General features: G+C 44.2%; 1 protein-coding gene and 1 long non-coding RNA gene across 2 annotated transcripts in view; one reads left to right on the top strand and one right to left on the bottom strand.

The window, feature by feature from the left end:
- Window positions 1–812: 812 nt before the first annotated feature.
- Window positions 813–10,543, bottom strand: LOC103591925. Its single transcript, XR_550627.1, has 3 exons — window positions 10,459–10,543; window positions 2,040–2,187; window positions 813–967 (listed from the first exon to the last, which is right to left on the bottom strand). It is a non-coding gene; the product is annotated as an uncharacterized LOC103591925 (long non-coding RNA).
- A 509-nt stretch (window positions 10,544–11,052) lies between these two features.
- UPB1 (ureidopropionase, beta) overlaps window positions 11,053–22,866 on the top strand; it is a 22,196-nt gene continuing 10,382 nt past the window's right edge. The window contains exons 1-3 of the mRNA XM_008574508.1: window positions 11,053–11,200; window positions 16,646–16,817; window positions 21,402–21,489. Of these exons, the coding sequence (XP_008572730.1) occupies window positions 11,097–11,200; window positions 16,646–16,817; window positions 21,402–21,489 (364 nt within the window). The 5' untranslated portion in view covers window positions 11,053–11,096. The remainder of the gene's footprint in view (window positions 11,201–16,645; window positions 16,818–21,401; window positions 21,490–22,866) is intronic.

Genomic DNA, 22,866 nt, shown 5'->3' with positions numbered 1-22,866 from the left:
CTTTTAACACAGCAGTCCTTTGAGATAGGTACTATTATTCTCATTTTACTGATGAGGATATTTTGGCATAGAGCCATTAAATAATTTGCTCAAAGTCATACAGCTATGTGTGAGGTCCTGTGCTAAGCACTACTGGCACAGATAAATAAAATAGTTCCTGCTTTCAAATATCTTGAAATCTAACCAAAGAGATAGGTACACAAATGATTATTTCATAAACAATTACCTATAAATCAGAGTGTTAGATATTATAATAAATATATACACAATATAGGAGTGTTATTTTAGGATAACCAATGTGAAAGTATTAATCTGTAAAGGCTCTACTGGAAGACAAACACTGAAATAGGAGAAATAAGCTTCCTAACTAATACAGCCTCCTAGCTAATACAATGATGCAGGCAAGATTCAGTGAGGAAGGTGATGATGGTGGATGTGGTAAGACTGGAGAAGGGGCAGGATGCAAGACATTTTTCAAGGAGCAATGATAGTAACAGGCTTAATGTAAGAACAAAGAATCAGATTTAATTTTTTAATTCTGGGAAAATCAAAGAAAGACATTAATAAGAGGAAGATAAATTTATTTCAAGATATGTGAGTTGAAGATGAACTGCACTGCTCTGGGAGAATATAAGAGGCCTTAGTACAGTAAGATTCAGAAATGAGACTTTTAAATTGTTAGTAACCAGGCTTGAGTTGCATATAAAGAATTTTAATGTTTTGATTAGGCTCTCTGCCAGTAGGATGGCCTTTGAATATTTCCTTTGGTTTTATTTTCTCCTCACTCTCTGCTAATCTCTATTACCAATTCTGTTTTGCATCATACTTTCCACGGAAATGAGGTGTGATTACAAAGCAACAAAGCTGGTTTAAACATACAAAAACTTATCCAAAACTCATTCCAAAAATGCTGTTTTGCTCAATGCTTTTCTGGAACTTCTCTGCTGGAGTTTCTTTCAGAGTCAATCTATAATCCAAACAAGAAAACCAATTATTAAACAGTCACACTTTATTTGTAAACATCTCCAACCTAATCACCTATTAACTTAACTTAGCTCTGAGTTAACTTTTCTTGTTTTATCAAAAGTAAAATCTAACCTCAAAAAAAAAAAAAAAGAGAGAGAGAGATTTCTTGCGTACCAACACTAAGGTTTTTCCAGAGGTTGTGCCACTGACTCCTTGGGCAACTTCAACAGAGGTTTTCCTATTCTGAGGAGTGGTAACATCACCGTAGGGGAAAAGTGGAGAATTAACATGTCTAAGCTCCTACTGAGATCTCGGCGTTGTACTGCTAATTATTTCACAGATTTGCTTTTCATTTAATCCTTGAAGCAACCGTACAAGCCAGTACTATCATCTATACAAGTCAGTACTATGCTAAAGAAGAATAAAAGGAAGCCCAAGAACAATTAAATAACTTGCTCAGGGTTATAAAACTAATATGCAGCAGATGTGGAACTTAAAAATGATTTTGCTACTGAACCATACTGCTTCTAATAATATAAGAACACTACTTTCCAACAGATGGAAAAGTTATTAAACAGTATCATTCTACGTAATCCTATACTATATGCCCATAACTTTAATACTCTTTTAATTTCATTTCTTTCCCCACCACCACTTTCCGTATTGATTGAGGGAAATATGAGTAGCCAGCCATGAAAATCTGTCATAGATTTTGAGTTGTCTACCTTATAGAAATAGATCATCAGGCTTGATGATTATGATAGCAAAATATGGTTTAAGTATGTTATTATCCAGGTCAACAAGCAAATAGTATTTTCTTCCCTTTATACAATATCTTCAAATGAAGGCTATTGTGTATTTACCATCAGGGGCTTTATTCATGAACTCTTAACTAAACACAGTTTTACTTACTCCTCCTTTGCATTCTATTCATTCACCACTGTAATACTATCCACATTTATATATAGCAGACTCTTATACTATCTTAAACTGCGTTGGAAGTCTGCAGGCTTGAATTATTTAAAAGAAAAACATTTCCACTTGTCCTGCCAAGGATGTTGATCAATGCTCACTTAAGTGATGTAATCATCTCATTTTGTAAGCTCCACTCTCTCTCTTCAGGTGACTAAGCAGTCTGCAATCTTCCTTCCTTTAATTGAATAATTTTCAGACTTGTGTCTTATCCTTCCGGTTTCTACAGATTCACACAATCATTTTCTCCTGTGAATATGGTAAAAGGTTTCGTGGTTAGAGTCCTTCTATAGCAAACATCTCTAGAACTCTCTAGATCTGCTTCCCATACACTGTTCCAATGCAACCCCTTTATGTACTCTTGTTTGTGTTCCAGACAGACTGGCTACTCTGCAATGGCTATCTTTTTTCTGCTTTTCCTTCTTGCTTGCAGTTTTGCTTTTCCTTCTTCTTGTATTGACCTTCCTGTGTCCTCCACACATCCTTCTGGCTCAGATGTTTTTACTCCCACCTCTGGACCTGTGTGGCACTTTTGGTAATGTTATCACCTAACATTATAAACACAGCTACTGTTTATTAAGTGCTAACTACGTGCTGTGTCTGGAGCCTTATGGGACACAAACTCTCCAATTTTTTCCCTCATCCCCTCATAATGCACCTCTTGCTCTGTGAAGTCTGTCACTTACAGGCCTGGCACATGGCAGGTGCTCAAGAAGTAGAAGCCATTATTATTATGATTACGAGAACAAGAATCATATGAATTATTCGTGTTTGACCCCAACGCCTGGCACAACGTCTGGCTCACTCAATATACAAGAGTACTTCAAAGAGTTCATGAAAAGATTCGCACTAATTCTATTTTTCCACAAATTTTTTCATATGTTTACAAAACTAACCAATGAAGAGAACAAATGTCAAATAGTTGTAAGACCCTTGTGAGACAAACTGCAGCTTGTCAGAGACTGCTGAAACTAACCCTTCAGAGTCCAGAAAGGAAAAGTACACAGTTAACAGATATGGGGCTGGGTTTCCCAGAAGCATGGCCTGGAAGTCCAATAAGATAGGTAGTACTACCAGGCTTAGGAAGCTCTTTTTGGCTAGTGACTATAGAGGTTGACCATGGAAGAGGGCCTTCAGTGGATTACTCTGGACACACACCAATATCAGTTTGGCTCCCTAGGTGCAGATGGTATGGTCAGACCAATTCCCTTGGATCGGAGAGAAACTTGGGACTATATGAGAGGCTCCGATGCCTGATTCTTAGAAAGAATTGAAGCCTATGTCTGCAGAGACCCAATGGTAGGATCGCACTTCTTGACTTTCACTTCTTGAGATACCAAACTGTCTATTCTATGGCCTGTTTATGGTTCTTTGAATTTGATAGCCCTAAGATTTTTTTGGTTCATGTTATAGCAATACACATAAATCATAGACTCTTTAGTTCAAGCACCCATCTGACAATTGACTTTCTTCTACAATACTCCCACCAAGTGGTCATCTGGACCACACTTGAACACCCTGAATGACTGAGAACTCATCTCCTGCAGAGACTGCCTATTTCATCTTTAGTTTATTTTTTAAATGAACTATAATTGATTACACATATTTATGGAGTACAGAGTTGACTATCAGTATTTGTGTGCAAATGTGATGATCAAATCAATATTATCAGCATGTTCAATATTAAAAATCATAATTATTTTTTGTGTCTCTTACCCAATTTTGTCCTAGCCCCCCTTCCCAGTTTATCTTTTGACGTCACCCGTTGGAAATAACTGTATTGGGCTGAAATATGCCTCCCTTAGTTTCTATCCATTGACTTCAGCTCCTCTACTTACAGGCATGTGGAACAAATAAAAACTTCTTATTTTCCTTCAGAAATCTGAATAAAGTGGCCATTTCCTGAGTTTGTTTGTTTTGTTTTTCTAGGTAAACATTCCCAGTGCCTTTAACTCTTTGTTTTTGTTAGATGTTCTCACCGACATCTTTCTCTTCTGTATATTCAAGATGATGTATATGCCATGTATCTAACCCAGAGCTAGATAAACTTTAGGTGTGCCCTGGCCACCACAGAACAATGTGAGACAGTCACCTCCACTGTGTTCTGAGTACTATATTTCTCATAATGCAACCAAAGACCATGTAAGCTTTCTTGGTAGCGACAACAAACTGTTTACTCACATTGAGCTTATAGACAACTAAACACCCCTAAATTCCACACATACTCCTGCTAAAAGCCCATTACATACCAATGCAATTGTTTTAGGGGGGAAGGAGGTAGAGAGAAAGGTTTGATTACCATGCTGATACTTCATAAAGTTTGGGGCCCAAAAATTCAACCCAGGATTTTGCATTTCTTTCTTTTTTTTTTTTTTTTCCTTTTTGTCTTTTTTCGTGACCGGCAACGGATCGCAACCCTCAGTGTCGCGCCCATACCAGACCGGGACCGGCCACGGGATCGCAACCCTCGGTGTTGCTCCCGCCCCTCGCTCAGCCAGTGAGCGGCCGGTCTGTATGTGGGATCCGAACACTCGGCGGGAGCGCCGCCACACTTCCCAAGCGGCGCACTATAGCAGTGCGCCACCGGGCCGGCCCAGGATTTTGCATTTCTGATGATACATATGCCCATGCTTAGTTTGCTAGCCCAAAGGATTAGGCAAACTAGTGATGAGTCACAGACTAGATGTCACCTTAGGCTAGTCACCTGTGCTTTATTTCATGGTCTCAGACTGCAGACTTTCTCAAAATTACCCATCTTTCAAATGTATGATATTTATCACCAGAAGAACTGGTGAAAAGACTATAAATGACTCAATGCAAAGCCATTATCACCACTGGAAAAATAATTCAAAGATAAGCATATATACAGTACATTAAAGATGGTATATTTATAATTTTCCATGGGAGAATTATATCTAAACACCTTTTCCTTGATTAAAAATATTTTATAGAGGGCCGGCCCGGTGGCGCACTGTAGAGTGCGCCGCTTGGGAGCACGGCGGCACTCCCGCCGAGGGTTCGGATCCCATGTGGAGACCAGTTCCTGCTCACTGGCTGAGCGAGGTGCGGGCGCAACACCGAGGGTTGCGATCCCGTTGCCGGTCCCCGGTACGGGCGCGACACTGAGGGTTGCGATCCCATTACCGGTCAGTAAAAAAAGACAAAAAGGAAAAGAATATATATATATTTTATAGAGATAACACTATATTTTCAAAGCATTTCAACTTAGTTCATTAGATTCTTTCAAATCAAAAAAAGTAAGGTAGGTATTATTATCCTTGTATTTAGACGAAGAAATTGAGACTCAGAAAAGTTGTGAATTATCTATAGTTACATGGCCAAAAAGGGGTAGAACAAGGGATGAACACTAAATCCTTTGATTTCTAGTCTAGTTCAGTCTCCATTGTACTCATGGCATTCCAACACAAGTGAGACAGACCAAGTCCCTGGCCTTAAGGCACTAATATCCAAGGTGTTCTCTAGGTGTTAGGCAATGTGCTCTACTTGCCATTGCCATCCGGATTTTAAAAAGGGTCTCACATTTCAGCAATTATAAAATCATAGAATGTATGAGAATTAGTCCAATACCTTTAACTTTAGAGATTAGGAGGTGGCATCAAATAATTTACCTAAAGCTGCAGTTACCTAATAGTAAAATCAAGGTTAGAACCTATTAAATACTCAGTCCAATATCCTTTCTCTTACAAAATACAAGTAAGCAGCTACTACCTATAGCAAGGACATTTCTAAAAATGAGGTCTGACACATATTCTCTGTAACTCAGGAATGTCATGCCTAAGGATCCCACCAAATTCCTAATCCAAGAGAATATGGGCCAAGAAGTTAATCAAAGAGGGACAAACCATGAGATACTGAACCAGCAACTTTCCTGTAAACAGAGCTGTACTATATGAAGCAGCCCAAGGGGATAGACCCTCCCATCCCAATATCTACTATTGTTGGAGCTATTCGGGGATTTAGACTATATGGGAAGATGTGCATAGGTTATATGCAAATACTACGCCATTTTATATCAGGGACTTGACCATCTTCAAATTTTGGTATCTGCAGAAGGTCCTGGAACAAATCCCCAACAAATACCAAGGGATGACTGTATATGTAAAAAGGACCTGGTGAGTGACTATGTAAACATTTGTAAATACTGACAGGATGTTCAATTTGATTCAACAATCATTTATTGAGCATCAGTTATATGCAAAGCACTGTAGATTCAAAGATATGCCATACCTCTATTCTCAAAAAACTTTAACAGATTCAATAGTAGCTGCACAGAGTGCTATGGCAACACAGAAATAGGAACTTAGCAAGGAAGGAGCCAGGGAGGCTTTCCAGAAGAGAAGACACTTGACTTGAACCTTACGGTTTGAGTAGAAATTACCTAGGTGAAGAAGCTGAGCAAAGACAAAGGCATGATATGGTGTGGAGTGTTTATGCAATTAGAGGTAGTTTGACAATGCTAGAGTCCAAAGTATCAGGCAGGGAAGAGGCACGGCATGAGGCCAAATCCGAGGGCCTTATGCCATGCCATTTTAGACTGCAGCCTAAACTAATGGATTATTCTGAGAATCAAGGTCAAGGGGGAATTTGAAGTTGGGAGGTAGGAAGACTGATTATGAAGTAATCTAGAAGATGATGAGAGCCTGTACAAGAACAGTAGCAATAGGAATGCATAAAATGCATCAGATAGGCCATATTTCAGAAAAAAATTAGGCTACTGTATGATGTTTTCTGAGGGGTGGTGTCTCCTGATCTAAATATTTCTCTCAGGGTCTCTCCTCAAGCCTGACAGTTCCACCATCAGAGGTCCTTCCTACAGGATCTTTAAGAGTTTCCTACTAAAATAGAGTTGAACACTGCATTTTAGTGTATATCAGCTAACAGTAAGATGGATTATAAAAATTTACTGGTACAGTTAACAATAATGCATCGTATATTTCAAAATAGCTAAAAGAGAGGATTTTAAATGTTCTCATTACAAAGAAATGATAAATACTTGAGGTGATGGATATGCGAATTAGCCTGATTTGATCATTCCACAATATGTACATGTACTGAAACATCACATTGTACCCCATAATGTACACAATTATTTGTCAATTAAAATAAACGAAAACTTAAAAAAAAAATTTTTAAGAGGCCTTTCAGAGATGAGCAGTGCTAATCATGAGAAGAAAGGAACCCAAAGCAAAAACAAGGGACGAAGAGTTCAGGCTGCTAAAAGGGAGACAAAGAAACTCATATGTCACAATTTTGACTAGGCTGGTCTTACTCTGCTACAAAATCCTTTTCAGTAAACTTGGGTGTTCTACTCCAAATGTCTTTCATGTAAGACACTTAAATCTATATAATGATGATAATAATAATAATAAAATAAACCCTAGCAAAAAAAGAATTGTGACTTCTGAGCTAAGGAACACCATGTAGGGACAAGTTAACCCAGAAATTGGGCCTTAGAAAGTTGTTTAGAAACTGGATCACCTCAGATCTTTATCTTCTTGACTATGAGTGAAATATTGGTTCCTATAGTTTCATTTCCAGTAAATGTCAAATACCAAGAAACCCTGCCCCTTATCTCACAGTATTATTAGGAGAATCGAATGGGATAAGAAGACGCAAAAGGCTTTGTGTGCTGTAAAGTGCTTAAGGAGGGCATAAGCAGTCCCTCTGGCTCACAGGAAAAAAGAGGACAGGTGGGATCTCTGTGACATTACCCTGGCAAGGACTGGGCACCAATGATCTTCACAAAATTTTAGTCCTTCACATGTTAATGAGCAAAACCCACAGTACCTTGAGAACCTTCCTTAAGTATTAAAATGAACACTTTATGAATTTAAAAGTAACACCTAAAAACAGACACTCATACAAATAAGCTCATTCTGTAGAACCACCCTCTATAATGAAACTTTTGTCATAATTAAACAGAGGAATTTATATATGACTAGATTATTAAAATTATATTTTATTAGAATTATATTTTATTAGAATTAGGAAAAGACTTGGGTCATCTCTATAGACTATCTTCCCAGTTCTCTCCCCTCCCCTGCCTTTCTTACAACAGGAAAACTGAGGTTACAGTAGAACCCAAACTAAACTGCGGGTTTCATGACTCCTGGTCTACAGCTCTTTTTTCTATAAAATATATATTTTAAAAATTTCAAACACAAAGAGAACATGGGTAATAACAAACACCCAGATTTTTAAAATGTTAATACTGTCATATGCTTCAGATCTCTTTTTGAAAGAATTAAAACATTATACATCAGCAGATGATCCCCATTCCTCTATCTCATTCTCCTACCTTCCTCTCCAGAGGAACCCACCATATATCGAGGTTGTGTGTATTCTATCTTTCCTGCCCATGTTTTTATACAACTTACCAAATTACAGATCATACATCATAAAGCACACCACGTTGTCACAGAAAGAGTTGTTCTTCAAAACAAGGAAGAGTCCCTTACTCTAGAATGCTTAAACAGTTATAACTTTTAGGGTTTGGTTACATATTTCAGAAAGAAACTAGAGCAGGGCTTAAAGTCTTTTTCAATGATTACCAGAGAAGGATCTAGTGAAGTGCCTTGTTATCATTCAGAATGAAAAATAAATCAGGCAAATATAAAAATTTTAATACAACTTTTTTTATTCTTCTTTATTCTAAAGTTTGTGCTTTGTATTTGTGAAACACTGGTTTATAATGACCTAGTGTGAATGATCTATCACTGAACAATAGAAAAAGATGGATTAAGCAATTTAAGTAGTAATAATAGTTTCTACTCCTTCTTCGAGGTCCAACTAAAATGTCACCACCTCAGTGAATGTCCTTGATCACATCATAATTCCTTCAGCAATGATTTATTGAGTGCCAAAGCCCTTTAGATTCAAAAGTATATCAGACCCAGTTCCCGCAGAGTTCAGAAATAATTACACGATAGTATCTGATAAATATACTAAGAGAGGTATCTATAAAGGACTGATGGAGCCTAACTTTTTGTGGGACAATTAGAGAAGACCTTATAGAGGAGGTGATATTTCAACTGCACCTTGCAGGATGAGTAGGAGTTCACAAAACAGAGGATGTAAAGTGATTCCAGGTAGGGAGACACTGAATGAGAGGGTACGAAGGATGGTAAGATATTAGTTTTAGGAAGACAACTAAGGATAGACATCAGAGGTGGAGAGACAAGTCAGAAGACTGGCAACAACCCAAACAAAAGATGACATGATTGCAGGCATAAGATGGGAGGTGGAAGGATTTTAACAAAACCCAGGAGATAAATTTAGCAAAACTTAATGCTTGATTCTATGGGGGAAAGAACATGGAGGAATTGCGAATGACTCCCAAAGGCTTGGCAAATGAGTGGGTGGTGAGGCCATTACTGAAATAAGGAATGTAGTATAGAAGACAAGAGCAGGCCTGAGAAAGGGAGTTAAAAGTTCAGTTTGAGGCATTTTGATTTGGGGATGAAGCCTCTTTAATGAGGTCTTCAATGATTCCCTTTTCTAGGCTGGAAATCACCCCTTCATTTGCACTCCATAGCATGTTGTATACCTTTTTCATATTAAATTATTTAAATCTGTTTTATTTACAAGTATTTACATGTCTGTCTCTACATCATGGAAAAAAGGTACAAGGTCTTCTCCATCTTTGCATTGCCGTGATGGTGGTGCCTTACACACAGAAAGTCCTCAGACTTTGCATTCTTGAAAGGGCAGCTTTCAGTAGATACTAGAAATGGTCAGCTAACATTGCTCAAAACAATGATCAAAACCTGTGAGTTAGTGGCCTATATAAAATACCTAAAGTATTTTGCCCTACAGCACCTACTTCCAACGTAAGATTCTATATAAATGAGCTCCCTTTGTGATTACCTTATCCTACTTTTAAACAACCTGCAAGGCAGTATTTGTACTCTGATTTTACAAATAGAGCAACAGAAGTTCCGAGTGACTGAATAACTTCCCTGGGGTCACAAGGTCTCTAAGTGACTAAACCAGGATTTGAGCAGACTGGTCCTTCACCATACTGCCTGCCCAAATGTTTACTGTCCTAATTCTCACTAAGGGGTGAAACGGGGATCCTCCTTTGGCTCCTGAGGGGGTGGCACCCTCTAGATCAGCGGGAACAGCAAGACGGGCCCTTACTCCCACCACCTCAACTACAGTCTACAGTGCCCCCTCCCCAGGAATGTGCCCATATGAGCACTCGCGCTGCCGCGGGCAGAGCTTAAAAGGGGCTCCAGGGTCCAGAGGATGCAGCCCTGCCCGGGGACCCGGCATTTTACTATTCCAACTCGACGAAGGCACATGGAACCGCAAGCTTCCACCGCCTCCTCACCTGACCCCTGCTTCAAACGAAGTCGCGCGGCCCTGAAGCCCAGGGTGGAAGCGCGAGGCCCAGGCCGGGACTCCGGGTCGGCTCCTCGGGGTCAGAACTCCTCACACATAATGGGAGAGACAGAGGTGCTGCCTCGCGCCCGCGGGACACCGGAACTCGTCCCATACCTTCCTCAGCAGTCCCGTGCGGTGGGCCGGCCCGGCTTGTTGCCTCCATTCCGCAGACCAGAGAAGGAGGTCGAGGAGGCGAGGGCCCCCGCGGAGGTCCGAGAAGGCGAAGGCGGAGGCGCGGCGGGCCGGCCATTTACCTCAGACCCGCGCCGCAGCCTCCGGGAGGCCACGCCCAGGCCTCCCTCACGGTCTCTCCAGCGTTCAGCCTCGACACCTCGGGGCAGGTGAGGGAAGGAACCTGAAGGCTAGGGCGAGTGCGAGGGCTAAGAGAGCGAGAAGACCGCCTCGGGCACCTGCGCGAGGGCCTCTAAGGGCGGCGGGAGGGAGCAGCCTCCGCTGCGCCGTGCAGCTGAAGCTCGAGGCTCGGCGCGGTCCCGCCCGCGGAGGAGGCGTGCCCTGGCGCGTGCTGAAGGAGGTGCGAAGGGCAAGGGGCGGTCCCATTGTGCAGCCCTGCAGCGCAGATTGGCTGCTCGCCGCGGAGGCGCAAGGAGGGGGCGTGCCGTGCGCACGTGATGCTTTCCAGGCTCGACTGCACCAGAGTGGGAGAGAGGCGCTTGCGCGGGCCTGGCTTCCTCCTCCCAGGATCAAAGGGCGGTCAGTTTAGGTCCGGACTCCAGCGATTGCTGAATCAAGCCATGGCCGGACCTGAGTGGGAGTCGCTGGAGCAGTGCCTGGAGAAGCACCTACCACCGGCAGACTTGCGGGAGGTGAAGCGCATTCTTTATGGCAAGGAGACCAGGTCTGGGGCCCAGAGGCAGAGTTGGGGGGGGTCTCGGGACCACTAAGTGTGGGTCGGGGGGATGGGGGAAAGCTTCAGAGTCCGAAGGGTTCTGAGGAGTGGTGATGAAGTCCTGAGTTGGTGGGCTGATACCACAGGAGATTTAGACGTGACAGCCCCTGGGGCCCTCGAGGGTTGCAAAATCCCCGAGTGACCTTTACAAATCACTTTCCCCCCACGTTTCCCTGGACCTAGAACTGGAAAGGAAAAGGAAGGTTTTTACTCTCCAGGGCTTTCTCTGTGGCCACCCCCAAACCTCTCCCCCCTTTGAGTGACCAGCTTCCTCCCCAGAGGCAGGCCTATTCTGTGGACGTCTGGCCCTGGCCGTGTCAGTGCCTCCAGCCAGAGCCCCCTAGCAGATGTGCTGATTGTCCAGCCCCACACCCGCCTTCCTGCAGTGGCCAGGCCTCTGGCAGACCCTTGGAGATAGAGGCTGGCTGAATCTAGCTAGCCCCAGAACCTTTCCTGCTGGCAAGCCACAGGAGTTAGTTACCATGCTTGGTACAAGTCTTCCCACTCCCAGCAAGTTGCGTGTGCCACTAGGATTTTCTGAGGGCAGTGCACTGCTGGACATTGGGTAAACAAAGCTGGATCTTCTCTTCAGTCCATGTGTCTCTTCAGCAACCAGATGGACCTTTTTAAAATGTAAATCATATCCTGATGCTCCTTTGCTTAAAACTCTATAAGAAATTTCCTGGGCCTTTAGAAGGATATCCAACCCTGACCCCATGCAGCTCCTGACTAAATCTCCTTCCACTTCCTTGTTCATTTGTGGGCTCCCTGCCACCCCCAAACCAGCCAGATTGTGTGTGTGCTCCAGGACCTTGTGGCAGTGACCTTGCTGCAGGAACCTAATCAGCTCACCAGTAACTGGAGGGTGTTGACTGGATCAATGGTTTCCAGTGTCAGATCCAAGGGTGTTTTTGCAGTTAGTGGATGGTAAAGATAAAACAACTGTCTTTGGGGGTGTGGTGTTACAGAGCCTTATCAAAAAGAGGGGCTGGATGACCTTCAAGACCCTTCCCAATGTGCTGATACTGTACTTCTCTTCTACTTTCCACTGCACCTGTAAAGACTAGTCACCTGGAAAGTGTCTTAGAGTTGAGGCTTCCAAAGAAGGTGTCTTAATTAAAGCAAGAATGTCTTAGGCTTTAGTTTCTAGGGATGGAAATTAGTTTAAGGGTGAGATCAGCATGTTTTCCTGGAAAAAAGACGAAGAGAACTCATGGGTGTCAGGGAGAGATAAAGCAGAAGAATCTTAGGAAAAGAAATAAATTTCCCACATGGGCGACTGGTTGGGGCACATTCTGGAGTAGGACTGAGGTTAGGCCAAGGACTACCATGCAAGAGCGATTTTATCAGTATTTGGATCGCTCCAGAGTGGGGAGGGATTATAATGAGTGATAAAATGGTAGCCAGCGTCTATTGACCACTGACTGCCAGGCCTTATACTGGGGTTTGGTTCAGAATAACTGAGTAAATGGCTCCCCTTTTCCTCTCTTTTCCTTAACCCCCTTTCTTGGTTCTGTTCCACTTTACCCTTCCAGGTTTTATCTCTAAGGTGTAAACCTTTGTACTTGCTCAGTTCTTGGAATTGGGTGGGATTTGGCTACGAATGGGATTTTGAACTGAAGATAGAAAATTATTACCCATTTAAGAGGTCTTCTCACACTTAAACACCTGTTCACTCCTCAAAGCCTGACTTAGACATGGCCCCCTCTGTGAAGCCTCTGAAGGCTCTGGGGGAGAATCCTTCCTTTCACTTTTTGGTCATCTCTGGCATTCCTTAGCTTGTGGCAGCCAATCCCTGCCTCCATCTTCATATAGCCGTCTCCTGTTGTCCCTGTGTCTCTCCTCTGGGTGTCTCTTATAAGAATCCTTGTCATTGGATTTTGGTTTTACCCAAATAATATAGGATGATCTTCTCTTGAGATCCTTACCTTTATTACATCTGTGAAGACTCTTTTTCTAAGTAAGGTCACATTCATAGTTTCTGGGTGTTAGCATGTAGACACAATTCAACGCACTCCAGGTACCTTTGGGGTCTCCAGGTAGGGGTGTCCAGTGGCCTTTGGCTATGTGGAGGTAGGCCTCTGGGGAAGAGGCTGGGCTTGGCAGCTGTCTAGAGATGGTCTTTCCAGGTGGAGGAGGAGTGGGTGCAGAGTGGGAGAGGCCTGGAGGGAATGCCGGAGAGCCCGGATGTTATAGATGTCAGAGAGAGCAGAGACTTTGGTGGGAGACTCTGGAGGTGAGGATGCTGGGGTGGGAGGATTCTAGGGCAGGACTGGAAAAGAAGCGTCTGATGATACAGGGGGGGACAGCAGGGAGTCTACTCACTTTAGCAGTAGAAAGGCTGGCGGCAGTTCTTGAGGTGGGGAGTGGGTACCAGAGAACAAGGAGCTGAGGAGAGGTTGGGAAGTGAGGGCTGAGCTGAGGGAAAGTGTGTTTGGAAGCTCCCTACGAAGGGGAGCAGAAAGGAGAGAGCAAGTGAGGTAACAAGATGGACGCCTGTGGAGTGCTCTCTCTCTCTCTCTCTCTCTTCTGTTTTTTTTTTTAACAGGAAAGACTCTTAACAGCTTTAATGGTGGGTGTGGTAGGTTTTTAGGTTTCAACAGGGAGAGATGTCCAAGCTGAGTATACTGTTAAGTGAAAAAGGTAAGTTGAAGAGCACAATATTCAGGACGATGCCATTGTATTCATAATCAAACACCTATATAGAAAAACATTGGAAAGATACATAAAACATTGTTTCAGAGGGGTTGTCTCTGAGGTTTGGGACTGGGGCTTAGGAGTGGGATGGAGAGGGGACCTTATTTTTCATTTTATACCCTTTTCTGTTGTTTGATCTTTCCCTGCCATGAGCATGTTTCTTTTTTAACAAAGCTCTAGTTTAATTATTTAAAACGCTGATGGTAAAGAGCCATTAGAGGGGGGGAAATGAAGTTCCATAAGTGAGAGGTTGCTGAGGAGGCAGGAGCTTGGCACACTTAGGCATGGTCTGCCTTGACCCCGGGTTGGGGAAATGGGGGCTCGGGAGGGTGTACTGGTGCCAAGACAGGAAGTGATGGGCTTTCCTCCTTGAAGTTGGAGGTAAGACAATGAAGGGTAGGGGGTTGAGAGCCAACTGCAGGGACCAAGAGAGGGTAGTGAACAGCATGGTGGACCCCATATTGGGTTGTGGCTCGTTTGCTGTTCTCTGCCCTCCTGAGCTGTGGCTGATCAGTGCCTGTCTTAGTCCATTTGGGCTCCTATAACAAAATACCATAGACTGGGTAGCTTATAAACCACAGAAATTTATTCTTTACAGTTCTGGAGGCTCGAAAGTCCAAGGTCAAGCCTCCAGCAGATCCAAGGTTTGGTGAGGGCCCATTTTCTGGTTCATAGATGGTGCAAGAAGAAAGAAAGTTCCCTCAGGCCTCTTTTATAAGGGCACTAATCCTATTCATGAAGGTGGAGCCCTCATGACCTAATCACCTCCCAAAGGGCCCCATCACCTTAGGGGTTAGGATTTCAATGTATGAATTTTGGGGGGACGTAAACATTCAGTCTACTGCAGTGCCCACTGCATCTCCTGTGCCAAGACTTTGGTGGGCACAGCACATGTTTATTGAATGTGTCTGCACAGGGTGCGGCTTGAGCACAGATTGGGTTCCCTTAGATGCAGTGGGTCAGGACATGGTGATGAACTGCCTTGGATAACAAACAAGAGGACAGGGAGACCTTATAGGTGGTGACTGGATAGTAGATGGGGTGCTAAGGAGAGGTAGAGCCCCAAAGGCAGCCATCCCAGAGAATGGAGTGGCCTGGCCTGCATCACCTTGGGCCTAGGAGAGTGAGTGTCCGCAAGGAGATAAGGGTGAGGGGGTGGGAAGCCTCAGCATAGATGGAGGGGGAGAGGCAAAGGATGTTGTGCATCATGGGAAGATGGGGAGAGAAGACAGCTGTGGGCAGTAGATGGAGAGAGACATCAGCCAGATGATAGTTACAGCCAGGCTTGTACCCCTGAGACAAAAGTGCTTCCAACTGACATCTTCCTGGACCGAGACCTTAGGCTGAGGACAGGGCCTGCCAGGACACTTCCAAAGGGCAGTCCAGCTCCTGGGCCCACGGACCTTTGGGAAAGAGACACACAGAGCCTTTTTCCTTTTCTCCTTGTGGCTGCTTATGCATATGTGAGTTGCAGCTACTGAAAAGCTGCCTGATTGTGTCCACCAGGCATGACTTGTCCCGGAGCTGGGGCCTGAGAAGGACCCTTCCACCTGAGGGTGGGAGGACTGCCTGAGGCAGTGACAGTGAGGGGAGGCATGGTGTGGGCACTGTTGCTATTTCTAACCTGCTGGAGTGAAGGGAATCTTGACTATTTGAAAAGCAGGCTTATTGTCAGGGGCGGAACCGAACTCAGAGCTGTCAGGGCCGTCACACAGAAAGCGCCTGGCAGGGGGCGGCGACAGGGGGCTTGGGCTGACAGGGCTGTGATTTTGAAAGAAACGTCTTTTAAAAAGTCATTTAAAGTAGGAGAGAAATATTATTATTAGATAATGGCTGTCAGGTTATTTTTTGATGTGTTCTCTGGGTATTTCATAATCATCTTGCCCTTAGATGGTAAGCCCTTCCTGGCTGGGGGCCATGTCCCATGCCTCTGAGGGTTTCACCCCAACTCTGGGAATGCAACAGGCATCAGGAGGTATTTGCTGTTTGGCCAATGGTCACTTAGGTGGGGGATTCTGTAAATAATTCTCTAGCCTTTGTTAACAAACCACAAAACAGGATAAGCACTTGGGCCTTCCACGTGGTCCCATCAGGCACGCCCAGCATCATGCATGGAACTGCACCCACCCCTGTCATCCCCAGCAGGAGCAGCAGCAGGATAAGGTGGTGGGGATCACCTACCTGAGACCCAGCATCCTTACTGGCGAGTTGCCACAGGGCCCTCCATACTGGTCTCAGTTCCAGGCCTCTCCATCCAACTGTCTCCTAAGTCTCATTCTCTACAGCACCTCTCTGTATCACAACCTGCCCTGTCCCCTAGGCTCAGATAGCCCTCTGATCCTCGTTCAGAAACGTTTTATGGAATCTATTACCTCCTTTCTGTGCTGACTGCTGGGACTTTAAACCCTGCCCTGATTTCAATAACTCTAAAACACCAACCCCCGTGGCCAGGCCTAATCATGCCACCTGCCTGCCTAGGTCTCCGCACTGACTCTCAGGCAAAGTCCAGACTCAGGGTAGTGTCCATTCACAGCTGGGCCCTCCTGCTCCCAGCCCCCTTGGGCCCTGGCACTGGACACCTTCTTGCCAGGACGCCCCCACCTCTTCTCTACCTGATAAATGACTGCAGGGGGTTAGAGGGGCTTAAAATGCGGCTGACTACATCAAAATCCTCTTTCCTCTTTCCTGCTCATTTAGGAAGCTTGATCTGCCCAGCAGAGCTTTTGAAGCCGCTTCCGAAGGAGACTTTGAACTGCAGGGATATGCCTTTGAGGCGGCCCAGGAGCAGCTTAGAAGACCCCAGATCGTTCGTGTGGGGCTGGTTCAGAACAGAACACCCCTCCCTGCAGGTGCCCCTGTTGCAGAACAGGTACAGCCTCTTTTGACTGCAAATACATAAACGGGAGCTGTGGCTGCCTTTGTTTTGAACATGTCCGCAGTCCCTGACTGGCCACTGGTTCCAGGCGGCAGTCTTGGGCACCTAGAATGGTAGCCCTGACCTCCCTGCTCCTGCTCTGGCCTCCTCACTTCCCTCCATCCAGCGTCTCTGGCTCTTCCATCTCCTCTGGTTCTTATCTTTTCTCTCTTTCCTCTCTTCCTCACTGTTCTTTCCACCTTCCCCTCCATTTCCTCTCCCCCTGTTGATCTGAAGTTTTAGTTACCAACTGAGAGGGTGCCCTTTTGGCCAGCTGGTGCTCTCTCCACGGGACGCTGCTTCTCATCTGCGTGCCAGAGGGCTGTCTGCCAGCACACACCGGTCAGGACCGTCCATGCGTTCTGCTCGCTGCCTTAATCCTAAGGGCGGGGACTCACTATACCCAGAAGTGTGTCAGCTGATGGTGCCTGCAGGCTTACGGGAATCCGATCAGCATTTGTTTATGACCTTACGGTTAATAAATAAATGTGACAGCATCTTGTATTTCCCTAAAGAAACATGTTGTCATAGACACAGGAGATTTGTTTTATACACTTCTCCACAGCATTCTTCTAGCTGCTCAAACTTTCAGGGCTTTCTCTGCAGAGGTTTCCTCAGGATACAGTGTGCTTAAGAATTCTTAGGGATTCTTGAGAAACCTAAGGTCACTTGGATTCAGGTTGAGTTCTGTATCATCTTTCACATCAGTCCTTCCTTTGCTTTCGCTGGATTAGAAGCTGTCTGGTTCTTAAGAGCAGCGGGCACAGTGGCGGTGCAGTCTCCCAGCTGCGTGCAGAGCAGGAGGGATCTCCTTACACAAGCACTTCCTGGCAGAGAGGTTGGATCTTCAGCACCCCAGGCCTGGGCCGCCCCTGCTCTGCCACCTCTTTCTCTTTCTCAGGGCTCCCTAGTCCACACGGCCTCTGACACTGCTCAGTAAAATAGGAAACAAGGTCATCATATGAAAATGAGGATGGGAAGAAAGATGATGGAAGATTGAGGAGTGAAAAGTATGAAAGTCGTGTAAGAGAGTGGCAGAGTGAATGAGTCAGGAAAATAAGGTATAATTGTCAGGCAGCATTAAGGACTCATTTGAGGTTCCTGGTCATGAATTTAAAGAGAAGCCACACCATACAGATTTAATGCAGTCTCTATCAAAATACCATTGAGATTGTTCACAGAAATAGCAAGAAAAATCCTAAATTCATATGGAACCATAAAAGACCCCAAATAGCCAAAGCAATCTTGAGCAAAAAGAACAAAGCTGGATTCAAAATGGACCTGTATCGGTCCATTTCTGTTGCTCATAACAAAATACTTAGAACTGGGTAATTTATAAAGAAAACGAAATTTGTTGCTTACAGTTTTGGAAGCTGGGAAGTCCACAGTCCAGGGAACATTTATAGTGAGGGCCTTGTTAGTGGTGGCCCCACAGCAACCCAGGTGTCTCACATGGAAGAAAATGGCAGAGCAGAGAGAGAGAGAGACTCTCACATGCTCTCCTTTGAAAGCTGCCAGAACCATGCTCCGACCACCGTTATTAATCCGCTCATTACAGCATGGTCCTACAGTCTAATCACCTCTCCAAGGCTCCCCCTTTCAATCATCACAATAGGATTTCTTATCCTCTTAACATTGTCACATTGGGGACCAAGCCTTCAACACATTAAACTTTGGGGGGACATGATTTAAGCTTCAGTGAGTTTGGGGGGGACATTCAATACACAGCACCAGCTGACTTCAAAATATACTACAAAGCTGTAGTAAGCAAAACAGCATGGCACTGGTGTAAAAATAGACACATAGACCGATGGAACAGAATAAAGAACAGCCAAATGATTTTCAACAAAGGTACCAAGAGCATATGTTAGGGAAAGGACATTCTCTTCAATAAATGGTGCTGGGAAAACTGGATGTCCATATTCAGAAGAGTGAAACTAGACCCCTGTCTCTCACCATATATAAAAATCAACTCAAAATTGGTTAAAGACTTAAATGTAAGACCTGAAAGAAACCATGAAACTACTAGAAGAAAACATAGGAGAAACACTTCAGGACATTGAGCTGGGCAGAGACTCTATGAAGAGGACTTCAAAAACACAGGCAACAAAAGCAAAAATAAACCATTAGGATTATATCAAATGAAAAAGTTTCTACACAGCAAGGGAAGCAGTCAACAGAGCGAAGTGACAACCTGCAGAATGAGAGAAAGTATTTGCAAATGATTTACGAATAGTTTACAAACAGGACAAGGGATTAGTATTAGAATATATGAGGAACTCAACAGCAAAAAAACAAGTAATCCAATCAAAAAATGGGCAAATGAGCTGAATAGACATTTCTCAAATGAAGACGTAGAGATAGCTAACAGGTATATGACAAAATGCTCAACATCACTAATCATTAGGGAAATGCAAATCAAAACCATGATGAGATGTCATCTCAGTCCAGTTCGAATGGTTATTATCAAAAAGACAGAAACTAGTGAATGTTGACAAAGATGAACAGAAAGGGAAATTCTTGTGCCCTGTTAGTGGAAATGTAAATTACTACAGCCATTATGAACATGCTCAACATCACTAATCATTAGGGAAATGCAAATCAAAACCATGATGAGATGTCATCTCACTCCAGTTCGAATGGTTATTATCAAAAAGACAAACTAGTGAATGTTGACAAAGATGAACAGAAAGGGAAATTCTTGTGCCCTGTTAGTGGAAATGTAAATTACTACAGCCATTATGAAAAACAGTGTGGAGGTTCCTCAGAAAACTAAAAATAAAACTACCATATGATCCAGCAATCCCTCTTCTGGGTATATATCCAAAGGAATGGAAATCAATATCATAAAGATATTAGCACTCCCATGTTTATTGCAGTGGTGTTTGCAATAGCCAAGATACGGAATCACCGTAAGTGTCCATCAGCAGATGAATGTATAAAGAGAATATGGTATATATACACACAGTGGAATACTATTCAGCCATAAAAAGAATGAAATCCTGTTATTTGTGACATGTAAGAACCTGGCAGACGTATGAAGCAAAGTAAGTCAGACACAGAAAGGCAAATACTGCATGATCTCTCTCAGGTGGAATCTAAAAAGGTGATCTCATAGAAGTAGACAGTAGAATAGTAGTTACTGGGGAGGCTGGGGAGGGAGTGGGGGAGGGTGGAATAGGGAGAGGTTGGTCATTGGATACACAGATAGGAGGAAATAGTTCTGGTGTTCTGTTGCACAGTAGGATGACTATAATATTAAACAATAATGGTTGTATATTTCAAAATAGCTAGAAGATTTTGAATGTTCTCACCACGAGGAAACGTTAAATGCTTGAGGTGATGGATATGCTAATTACCCTGATTTGATCATTACACAATGTACACATATATCAAAACATCACATTGTAACCTATATAAATGTAGAATTATGTATCAATTAGAAATAAAATTTAAAAATAGAAAAAAAATAGAAGCTGTCTGGTTCTCAGTTCACTTTTTGTCTCTGGATTTGTTGTTTGTGAATATGTCTCCTCTACTGTCCCAGATTGTCAAGTTGCAGGGTCAGGGATGGTGTTCTCACCCCCACAGCACCTAGAAGTACACTTTGCATATTGCCAGCGCTAGGCAAATGTGTGTCCACTTGGCTGACACCATCAGCAAATGTCCGTGAAGCCATGGAGTGCACAGCCTCTTGTGGGAAGAGACTAAGGGCATTGGAAAGAATGTGTGCACTCTGGTTTTCAGCCTGGTTCCTTTGGTCTTTCTTTGAACAAACATTTCTGAATGTCTTCTGGGAGGCGGCAGTGGGGTCCTGGGAGTGACAGACAGCAGGGGAAGGAGGAACAGTGGCAGCCCAATGGGAACAGCACTGCCATGAGGGCACCCATAGGCTGGGGGACTCCAAGTTACCTGACACTCAGCCGCAGCAGCTGCGGAGGTTCACAGAGGGGCAAAATGTGACACAGGTAACCCCTCCAGGAAGATCAGGTAAGAGAGGGAAACACATTCCTGGCCGGGGTCGTAGCATACCTCAAACCTTGGGGATTTAAAAGAGCTGGGAAAGGTGAGTCCTTATATGATAAGATATACACCATAGAAGTAGAAGTGGCAGGGCGAGGCGTGCCCAAAGCCTTGAGTGCATGATGGTGGAGAGTGGACTGTGTCACACGGCCAAGGGGAGCAGTTGACCCAGGGGATGGTCATATGTGTGGGTCCTGCTTGCAGGAAGCAGCACCATCCTCATTCATGTGTCTCAGCAACCCCATGAGACAGGTGGGGGTCTCCTCTGTTGTCAGATTAGGTAACCGTGGCAGTTTCCAAGTGTCCGTGGGGGCCCAGAGCCTTTGCACCTCCTTTGCACCTTGCAGATTTGGGGCCTGATGAGAAAATCAAGTATTAGGACCTCCCCACCCTACTCATCCTCTCCACCTGGCTAGGTGGGGGTTTGTTGTTCAACATGTATTGGGATGAGTCCCTAAAAATTGTCTTTGCCAATAGAACTAGATAGATTCTAATCCTTGCTTTTTTAATTGTCAGGTCTCTGCCCTTCACAGACGCATAGAGTCCATTGCAGAGGTGGCGGCGATGTGTGGAGTCAACATCATCTGTTTCCAGGAAGCGTGGAGTAAGTCTTTCTTGTGGGGCTTTCGCTGTCTCCTTCAAGCAATCGTGAATTATCTTCGTGTTGCCAGGAGTCTCTGCTACCTGATTTTTAAAAAATCTTTTCTCAGGCCGAGCCCATGGCGCGGGTTTGGATCCTATATAGAGATGACCGGTGCGCTCACAGCGCTCACTGGCTGAGCGCGGTGCGGCTGGTCTCAAAAAGGACCAAAAAAAAAAAAAAAAAATCTTTTCTCATAGATAGAAAAGTTCTTTGTCAACACCACCAGAAACCCAGGAACCCCCACCTCCCTCCCTCTTACTCTCCCTAGTCTGTTGATCGGTCTGAATCTATTCCCTGCTTCTACCTCTGTACCACTGTCCTGGTCTAAGCTGCCAGCAGCTCTGTCCTGAGCTTTTGTAATGCCTCCAGCTGGTCTTCTTGTGCCCTCCACTCTGGCCCCTCCTGACCCTGCTTCACCTTCAGATCTCAGCTGAGATCCAGCCTCACTAACTGAAGTTGAGTCCCTGTTACATACACTCCTGGTACCATGTACAATTTCTTTATGTTTTTTTTAATTTAAATCAGAGTTATACATGCTCATGGTTTACAGTCAAGTGGGTTTACAAGGTCTTTTACCAAAAAATAGCTATCCTCCTCCCCACAGGCAATTTCTTTCCACATTTAGCTGGTTCCTTTGGAATTTACCTTTGTGTTGCAACTTCCAAATTTTGCTGTTTTGCATCTTCTGTTGCTTTCTCACTATGGAAGAAGTCAGTCTTTGTCCTTTGCCTCTTCTTTCTCCCTCTACACACATGTACCCTTCCTGTTCTATCTCCCATCCATTCTCTGCCAAGCCATTTTGTCAACTTTGATTTCTTTTCCTGAATAACGCTCTGTTTTCTCTGGAGTTTGTTTTGTTTTCAACATACTTAGCACAGGCTCAACCCCAAACTTTTTGCCAGTTTCCTAAATCCCTTTAACATGTTTAGACATGGGCTGGCCTGTGGCTCACTCGGGAGAGTGCGGTGCTGATAACACTAAGGCCACGGGTTCGGATCCCATATATGGATGGCTGGTTGGCTCACTTGGGAGATCGTGGTACTGACAACACCAAGGCAAGGGTTGAGATCCCCTTACCGGTCATCTTTTAAAAAAAAAAACACGTTTAGCCACATCAAGCAGTCTGTCAGTTCCATCTCCTTGAAGCAATCTGTTCCCAGTTCTCTGCCTTCCCCAATCTGAATTAGTTGTACACTCTGCTGGCCACATAGCTGTCATCCTGGGATCTCTCTCTCCCCCACTATCCTGGGGAGCCCCTTTGACTTGCTCTTGTGTTTCTCTAATCCTATGTCTTCCTCTTTCTTGGTTTACTCCTTCATTTTGGTGGAGCAGTTCCCT

The sequence above is a fragment of the Galeopterus variegatus genome, unplaced genomic scaffold (assembly GCF_000696425.1).
Source record: "Galeopterus variegatus unplaced genomic scaffold, G_variegatus-3.0.2 Scaffold1054, whole genome shotgun sequence".
NCBI lineage: Eukaryota > Metazoa > Chordata > Mammalia > Dermoptera > Cynocephalidae > Galeopterus > Galeopterus variegatus.
Note: the sequence above shows the minus strand (reverse complement) of the source record. Positions and strands in the feature narration are given on the sequence as shown.